This window comes from Rhopilema esculentum, chromosome 4, assembly GCF_057945365.1.
Source record: "Rhopilema esculentum isolate cy_ngs chromosome 4, ASM5794536v1, whole genome shotgun sequence".
Classification (NCBI taxonomy): Eukaryota; Metazoa; Cnidaria; class Scyphozoa; order Rhizostomeae; family Rhizostomatidae; genus Rhopilema; species Rhopilema esculentum.
The window spans coordinates 4,019,034-4,028,414 of NC_142818.1; the positions used below are offsets into that span (position 1 = coordinate 4,019,034).

The 9,381-nt window shown below is 36.1% G+C and overlaps 1 protein-coding gene across 1 annotated transcript; it reads left to right on the forward strand.

Moving 5' to 3' along the window:
• Positions 1–1,580: 1,580 nt before the first annotated feature.
• On the forward strand, positions 1,581–8,999 carry LOC148960318 (small nuclear ribonucleoprotein-associated protein B-like). The gene is made up of 7 exons (XM_089114034.1): positions 1,581–1,721; positions 1,828–2,091; positions 3,212–3,311; positions 5,230–5,319; positions 6,221–6,340; positions 6,683–6,859; positions 8,189–8,999. The coding sequence occupies exons 1-7, from the start codon at positions 1,719–1,721 to the stop codon at positions 8,221–8,223; spliced, it is 789 nt and encodes a 262-aa protein (XP_088970160.1). The 5' UTR covers positions 1,581–1,718; the 3' UTR covers positions 8,224–8,999.
• The last annotated feature ends 382 nt before the right edge of the window (positions 9,000–9,381 follow it).

Genomic DNA, 9,381 nt, shown 5'->3' on the forward strand with positions numbered 1-9,381 from the left:
TAAACTTGAACAAAAACGAGGATGTATCAAAACCTGACACTACAAACATTTGGCGACTCCACAATAACAATGAAGATAATCTAAAATAAATCCTTAATAAAAGCAAAGTCTTCTAATCTTCGCTATTGTTTTTACTCTAATGCCAAAACTTTCAGTTGATCAGAGAATATCATTTTTACGCTTCTATCATAAGATCAAACTGAAAAGTGTGAGTCCATTTTCTATATTTAACAAGAAATATTTATATCATCTCATCATAAAACAAAGTGGTAAATCCAAACAGTACCAGAAATTCAAGATTCTCTTCCAAATGTTAGGGACCGGTCATTGGGGTCGGGACCGGAGAGAAAATTGTTGGGTAAAAAATATATTTGACCAGCTTTTGGTTGGGTAGTGGAAAAATAAAGCCTCGAATGGGTTGGGTAAGAAAAAATACTTGAGTAAAATTATTCATTTGGCATGCACTTTTGATGAAAAATGAGCTATCTACCTGACCTCAAATACTTTAATGTAACAAAATTTTTATTACCAACAAGACACTGACAATTTTCTTAGGTGCAAATAAAGATATTTTTCTTAGGTGCTAATTTAATGATGCAGATCTATTAGTATATCTATCAAACATAAAAAAAATGTTTACAAAGATAATAGAAAGTCGGATGGAATCAGGAGAATCCCACAGAGGTATAATCCTTGCGACTGTTTGTAATGAACGCCTTCACCCATTTCCCTAAGGAGCAATTCATGACACAAAGACAGTGGAGAGATAATTTTGTTAGGAGAGCAAAAATGAAGCGTGACGAAGGGACGCGTCAAAAAGGAGGACGAAAGCTAGGCCTGGTCTCGAGCAGCGGCGCCCAAGCCCAATTGAATGTCGACATGTTGTTATTCATCAAGTGAGAGTATTTATTCTTATTCATTGAGTTAAAGAAAACAAACTTTGAAAATATAATCAGTTTTTGACTAGATACGTTGTGTTTTATGCATTTAAATTGGCAATTTTTTAAATCTATGAAATTTATCTCGGTGTTTTGATTTGTTTGTAGGCCGCACGTTATTCTCAACATTTAATTGCGGTATTTCCAATTTTTGGCTTTAGGTTGCGTATGAAGAAAATATTTATAGGCTATCGTTGGGTATAAAAAATCCATAATGAGTTTTGTGTTGGGTAAACCGAATTTCTTGAGGAAAAATCATTTCTCTTCGGCCCCAACCCTGGCCATAAATAATGACCAGTTCCTAATATGATACATAGCTTGTATCAACTATGTATGAACCAGTAACTGGATTTGTATGAACAAAATTATTCACAAAAGCTAGCTCTGAAACTGTTGGGAGTCCAAACGTTACACGTAGTAGCCACCGTTGTAAACTGTGTTATATAAAAACATATAGAAGACACCTTTTATGGTAATGTAAATTGTTTTTTGTTACTGATAACGATTGCCAACAGAATATGTTGGTATTTTGGAACTTGAGAGCCATTCAAGTTTCTCGCGTAACCATTCTGAGAAAAATTAAAGCTTTTCAGTGAGCTTTTTGTGCCGCTGCGTGGTATTTTGCCTCGAGATCGTAAATTTTTTTTACTTTCGCGCATGCCCAAAAGTTTGTTGCACGAGTGTTGTGGGAAATGGCGCGTTGGCCTAAGTTGCTTTGATTAACCCCTGGCAATTTTTTCAATTTTTATCGACGTTGATCAAGAAAATCAGCAACTCAAGATGGTATGTTATCTTACAGCTTATATAAAGACGTGTTTTTCTTTCTCAACCCTCGATTCCTTTTTGTAGAATCTGCTGAATTCTTACATTTTGTCTTTGTTTTCCGCAGCCGCAGTTAGGGAAGAGCAGCAAAATGCTGCAGCATATTAATTACAGAATGAGATGCACGTTGCAAGATGGTCGAGTATTTATTGGGACTTTTCTTGCCTTCGACAAGCACATGAACCTCATTCTTGGAGATACAGATGAATTTCGCAGAGTTAAGCCTAAAAACAAAGGCCAGGAGAGAGAAGAGAAACGTGTCCTGGGATTGGTGCTACTCAGGGGAGAGCATCTTGTTTCTTTGACAGTAGAAGCCCCTCCCGCCAAACAGGTATCTTTTATTCACATCTCAACGTTTTTCCTGTTATTTCACTTATCGTTGAAGCTGCGCCCCATCCAGGCTTGAATGTGTTTAGTGCTAGCCTAGGATGGGCCAGCTACTTACTTTCAAACATAAATCCCAATCCAGTTTCGTATAAGTTTTAGTTTCAAGTTGGTTTAAATTTCCACTGCATTCAATGCAAAATGACAAAAGTTAGATTTAAAATGTAACATACAAACTTAATAACTTATACAACTACAAGACAAGTCAACAGAAGAAGTCTAAAAGAAAACAAAATACATAATTATGTCATATGAAAATAAGGGAATTGTATGTAGGGAAATTTCTTAAGGAGGGGCTTTCTCAGTAGCTATGCCAATCGAGTACATAACACTCCCTGCAGTCCAGATACATTTTGTTTGTCTAGGTTGGAAAACATGCATGATTTTGATTACATGTAGCTGCAAACAGCCCAGACTGGAAACTTTGCTTCTTGCGCGGGCAAGTTTATTTTGAAAATTTGAGACTGCGCGCCTGAAATCATGCACTCTTAGTTATTTTTATTGTTAATAATGTTAAATCCTATTGTCAAGGGATCTAGGGGATTTTGCGCGGCCAATATGCAAAAGCGCGCAGAGGTGTGCGCGGGCAATATATTGCGGGCGCGCAGCAAAGTTTCCAGTCTGGCAAACAGCTACCTGCTTCAGTATATATATGCATGTATAGAAAGATTAACAATATCAATAAAGTATTAATTTTCCATGAAAATGTTTGAAATTGTTCTATAAAGCAGATGTAACAAATAAAGGGAAATTAAAATCAATTCACAAAAATTTTAATCCATGCTATACTAGAGGGTAGAATCCATACAAATACACTGAATATACATCAAAAAATAATAGCAATACAACAGGAAACTGTTGGTCCACATCAGATATCGTTGGCGTAAGCTACATGGGTTCCAAACTGAATTCTAACCAATAGCGCATCTGAAAAATTAATTAATATCTGGCTTGATATTTACATCAAAACTGCAGGTAGATAGCTTGAATATATTTGTGTTTTATATGTTAATATAAGTTGATATATCTATTTGAAAAACTATACTCTTGCCTTGTGTCTGTTTAAGGAAAGATCAAAGGTACCAGCAGCCAGTGCTGCCCCAGGGCCAGGTGTCGGTAGAGCTGCTGGAAGGGGTGTCTCTTCAACAAGCATGGGCGCACCTGCAGGTATGCACCATTTTTATACTTTTTATTTTGCTGTCACATATCAGTGCTTCCTTGTTGTTTTACCTTAACTGGACCAAGATGCACATGTATGTCTGACCCATCAATCTCAAGCTCTTTAGGTCCTTTTTATATGGGGAAAGTTGACCCACTTTCCAGCCTTTGAGCTGAGAAGTGAGATCCCACTCTTGAATTTATATTGAAAACAAGCCAGCCCAATTTAGTGATGGCATGAGAGAAAGTTAGGATCTCACTGTGATGTGGTGAATTTTTTCCATACAAACCCTGAAAGATGGGATGAAGCTGGAATATAGGATGAAATGTTCATAAAAACGTGATCAAATTTTGTACCACTTGTTGGCACATAGGCTGGAAGGTGGGATGATTTTCTCCACATACAGCTGGAAAGTGGTATAGAACCTGCATGTAAACATTCAACGATTTCATCCCCACTGCCAGATAATGGTCTGAAAGGTGGGATAAATTTACTCATATAAACAGGCCCTTAGTAGTTTCTGGATACAAAAATGATTGGCTTGAGTTATGAGATGCAGGAAGCTAATTATCACCTTTTTTGATTATCAGAACATTTCTTGAAAGAAATTCATCAGTTTTATTTCTGAGGTAATAAATTTTACAAAGAATGTATATATTTACTGAGTTCTGCAGTTAAGCTCTTATTTCATATGCCATAAATATCCACAAAAGCTGCACTCTACATAGGTGTCTCTATTTAATCAAGGCTCACCAAATTGTGAACACTGCTTTTATTTTTGACTAATCTAGCAACTTTACATATATATATATATATAATTAAAATAAATTAAACAATCTTATTAAGCCATTGAATATAGGCCCTTTTTCACAAAAAAAACTACTTTCAGGTCAGAATCCGTCATCTAAAAAATATAAGAAGATGTATTTAATGACCAAACACAAACAAGCACTGGTTAATAATGAAACTTTAGTAAACGACTCCCCTGCAGTGTGTATTTTTAAAGCATTTCAAGAGTTGAACCAAGGATAACAAGGATAGTGTATTTCACATGTTAAAAGCAAAAAAGAAAGAAAGAGAATCCATTTTGTTGATAGCAATAGCAAGATTTAAAGTCCCATATTTTACTGTGTATAAGATGCATCTTGGTCTAAGACACATTAATTTAATGTTAAAATTCTAAGAAAGTATATAGTTGTTGCCATTTGTAAGACACATCCCTTTTTTAAGGAATACTAAAGAAACCTAACATGTGCTGAATTTTGTTCTGAAATAATAAAATAGAAATATTGGGTTTTGTTAATTCCAAATTTTCTTGACGCTTCACTATTTTCTCACAACTTCATACCATGTGCCAAAGCGTATTCTACAACCTTTAGTTTAAGACCAAGATAGGACAAGCATGATTCCATACTAAGTTAACAAAGGTATTTCAGACAAACAGTCTGCCTTACCTTGGAAATTTTCACAGTTTGCACAGATCAAAAGTTAAGCAAGGGTGGGACGGAGATGTAGCTTGTGGTTTGGTGGCCTTCTATGTCTTTTTGTGATTTATTGTTCTGATTAGAAGTGCAGTTATTCCAATTAAGAGACTAGATGCTCTAAATATCATAATATTCTGTCTATGAATTCACCCTTTGCCTAGAAAATGTTGGGAAAAGTCAATGTTACCGTGTAAAAGATGTGCCCTTGAACAAAGCCAATAATTGTTTGAGTCTAATACATGGTTGGGTCCAATACATGGTGAAATACCCTATGCCTGAATTACCGTTGGAAAAATTTGTTCGCACATATGCCACACTCACACCTGTTGATGATCAAAAAAGGGGGGTTAGTTATTCCTTTTGTTTGGGTTTTGCTTTCTGAATATTGTATCTGTAATTTTCAAGTCAGAAATATATATATAAGCTGGAAATCTTTTTTCAGGATTGTCTGGACCAGTTCGGGGTGTAGGTGGACCTTCTCAGCAAGTCATGACTCCTCAAGTTGCTGCAGCAACCAAGGGTGCTACAACAGGTAAATATTAGTAGTTTTATTTTGTAAGCTGAACATTCAGGCTTTCATCGGAAAGGCATGCAATAGCACGTTCATGCGCAAGCATGCCTACTGCCATCAAGGAGTTCAAAATACCACACGGCTTTTTTTATTCTGAGAGTGAAATTCTCTATCAATGATTGGTTTTGTTGGTTTTTGAGACAGGTTTAAATGTAAATCTATCCTTGGTACTATTACTTCTTGTCATTTCAAAAAGGCCTAACACCTTGTCAGGATTGCAGATTAAATATTGCAGTGAAATCCCGATAATATGAAACCCGGCTATAAAAATGGAGAAGAGATGTGTGCAAAAGTTTACACCTTTGACTCTGCTAAGGATTCATTATTGAAGCTGATGAAAACTGCTTGTGATATGGCTAAAAATTTTCTGTACTTGTAGTGCCATTTTTTTGCTGATATTTTCAATAAGTTTGGTTTATACTTCTGTAAAAACTTGCTCAAATCTTCAGAAATAGCACATTTTTGTTATATAAAATGTTAGTAGTGATGCAAAAAGATTCAGCAAAATAAATTTCATCAAAATTTTTGGTGTCAACACTTTCTTATTGGCAAATAATTTTTGCGAAACAATGTCACATGCCACCATATGCCTGGATGTTTTCAAACGTGCAGTGGTTAGCATGCCTGCTATAATTTTCCCACAAAAGTCTGACATTGCACAAAAATTATCTCTTTATTTTTGTTTTATTTTCTTTTGTCAGTAAGTGTTTTTCTTTTTTCATATGCCCCCAATCTATTTCTGAACCCTTTTTAAAAAAATGCATTTTGATATATGCATATGTGTCTGTGTGTTTATATTTTGTATCTTTCAAATACTCAGTCATCAATCCATAAAAAATGCAACTTTGTTTTTGTTTTATAGCTGCTGCACCTAAACAATATACACCAGGATCTGGACCACCAGGCCCAGGAGCCCCTGGTGGTGGGCCACCAGGAAGTGGCCCACCTGGAGGGCCACCAGGATCCAGGCCCCCTGGCCCAGGTAGGTGATGTAATTGCTAAGAAAGAGATGAAGCATAGCATACCTCAAATGAGCCTCCTAAAGGCTTATATTTCCCTTTTTAGCAGAAATTGATCTTGTAGCTTGCAAAAATTTCTTCAATTTTTCACCCTGAAGAGTGCAATTGTAAGATCAAGTATGAAGAAGGTTTTAAGGCGTTGTCAACATTACCAATCAAATTACTTCAAAGTCTTGGTTAAGAGTGATTTTTAAGATTGAGTGCTTAAGAGTATAACATCTATGCATTATTAAGATTGAGTGCTTGACAAAGTTTCCATCATGGTTTAGAATTTGTTGCTTTATTATTTGATATTCTTGTTTTAGGTGGACCTGTGGGTCCAGGAGGTAGAGGTGGACCACCAATGGGCATGCCTCCACCAGGAATGCCTCCTCCTGGTATGCCAATGGGCATGATGGGAAGGGGTATGCCACCACCTGGAATGCCACCTCCAGGGATGCCTCCTCCTGGAATGCCACCACCAGGTGCAAGGCCTGGAATGGGTAAGTTGCATGTTTTAGAATCTACATTGTTTGATTAAACCTGAATTTATGATGTGCTCTATAGCTAAACATATTACAGTTTAGTTTTTGCTGTGGTTCAAGTGGATTTTATAAGGCACAAATTATTGTTTGTTTAACATGGGTTATAAAGGAACGCTTACAACTAACTTTTGGTTACACAATAGCATTCAAAATCCCAAAATTACACCACAAAGGATATTTTGCAGCAAAATATCACTCTTATAACAACAAGTTCTTGTCAAATTTAAGGTTACGGTAAACGTTTTGAACATGAAAATGGGTTTTTTCTTCCTAAAGGCCAAACGGCTCAAGGAATCTGGATAAACTATATATCATCCGATGCACAAGATTATGGCGTATCTAGCCAGATAAAAAGTATTGGCAAATAATGTTAAATGTTATTTTCCATGCGAATTTACTGGTCAAAAAGTGTACCACCTTCAAAAGCTATTATGTACCCTTGTGTTTGAGGTAACAAAATCTGACTTAGACCAGCAGGAAGTGCAGGTCCTAAGCTACCAAAGTGTGTCTCAGATTTTTTAAATTCCTCCTCTTCTTGAAACTATACCCTGTCAAAAATTGGCAAATAATTGTTCCACCCACCCGCAGCTGTATTTGGGTATAAAAGACGGAGCAGCGAAAATAAAAATATTTTGAGATACACTTTGTTTGCCCAACGTCTGCCCTGGCCGTGTGCAAATTTTCGAGCCATTCGATTGGTTCCTTGGGTACATAATAGCTTTTTCGTACCTGCATGTAGAGGAATTTCGAGTCCGGAGAAAACGGGATTTTACTGATCGCACTTGCAAGATACACTCGTAAACCACAGTGTAATCCGGGTCAAGTCACTTGAAGATTTAAGATCAATAAGCCTGTTTAAATAAACACGGCCGTACATTGGGTATATGGATGTGCCATGCGATATTGTAAATGAGACATGCGACTACAACCGCAAAGCGACGATAATCGGCTTAAAAGGTCAAGAGATTTTCAGGCCTCAACTAAAAGTTTTGATAAAGAAATTATGGAAACCTTCGTTTACATGGGATTTTTTCTACTTTCAAAATTTCTGTTTGTTTCAAATTTGGTGGCATTGTGTGCCTTGAAAGTTCGGCTACTTGAATGTGAAAAAATCGAAAAAATGATGTTTTAATCCAGCAAACGTTTACCGTAACCTTAAGTGAAATACAGAACAAAACTGGCAACAAACTGGCTCAGGGACATGTTTTCCCCAAACCACTCTGTCCTTTTTATTTAAAGGTAATGCTCACACTTCCTGTTTCTATGTATTAATATTTCTTCTACAAGGACCACCTGGAATGCAGCCACCACCCAGGCAATGAACTGATTAGCAAATGAACTGAAACATTCTGTAGCTGATGAAGGGAACAAGAACAATATTTCTGTTGCTCTTGGTAAAGTTATGCATACCAGATGTTGCTTTATTCTGTGATGAAAGTGCCACCCTTTGGATTTATAAAAGTGAAGAGAACATGGCGGAAATGTATATATTCTGTGTTTGTGCATGGAAAGACCCTTTGGACTTGTATTTCTTGTTAATATGACATATCTATGAAATAAATACGAGGGCTGTTTATTTGAGGCTCTTCTTGAGTTGTAGTAATCCACAGTTAACATGAAAAGAGTTTCCCAGAAATTGTTTGTTAAAAGAATGGAGTCAACTAACTTGCCATGATATCAGAAACCATTGAAAGCAAATTGAGGCTCAGAGTGCTATCTGGATGGAACGAAAGTGTGAGGTGTTATTAAAACGTATTTTTAACTTGTCTCCAAATTTTAGTTTTTTTGTCACATACCACCTCAATCATATAGGTCGTACCTAGCTAATTGGGACATGTTTGTCTAGTTGATCTGATAAATGTTTTATGTGACCAAATGATAATGCGTTGAGAAAGACAGAATTGCTAGTGTTATGAACACTATTGAGTTTTATGAGGGTTTTTTGCCTTTTTATTAATTTTTGTTTGTGTAACTGCCAATTTCTGATCTTGCTTCACATAGCAATTTTATATTTGATATCCGTTTATTAAAATGATGTTGTTGTGTCTGTATTTAATTAATCAGGTGCATTCAATTATTTCTAAATGATTTAGAAAAACAAACATTTCGAAGCTTTTCGTCCGACACTCTCCAGCGTATACACATCAGAACATGGATCGAAAGCCCTTAAGTTAGGAAAAATATTTATCAGTTGTTGGCCGAAATTGACCAATCAGAAATGTGATCACATGACTGTTAAAGTTGCCCGATTAGTGCCGCTTGCCAATTTAGAATATATCAAATGGAATCCTAAAATGAAAATGAACTTCTTTCGCCACAAAATAACGGTTTTTTCATTTATATAGGTCTAAACTTAGAGTTTTCGATCTATGTTCAGGCATTTTTCTCTCCATAATGTCTGAAGCTTTAGTTTATTTCAAATGTTTGCTTTTTCAAAGCCATTTTTAATTTTTGTACCACCTTATTGTTCCAATTCCTGC

Bases quoted from the DNA above. Each gene is read 5' to 3' on its own strand.
- LOC148960318 (XM_089114034.1), top strand. The intron at 2,092-3,211 runs GTATCTTTTATT...TGTCTGTTTAAG, and splicing joins AAGCCCCTCCCGCCAAACAG to GAAAGATCAAAGGTACCAGC. The intron at 3,312-5,229 runs GTATGCACCATT...ATCTTTTTTCAG, and splicing joins AAGCATGGGCGCACCTGCAG to GATTGTCTGGACCAGTTCGG.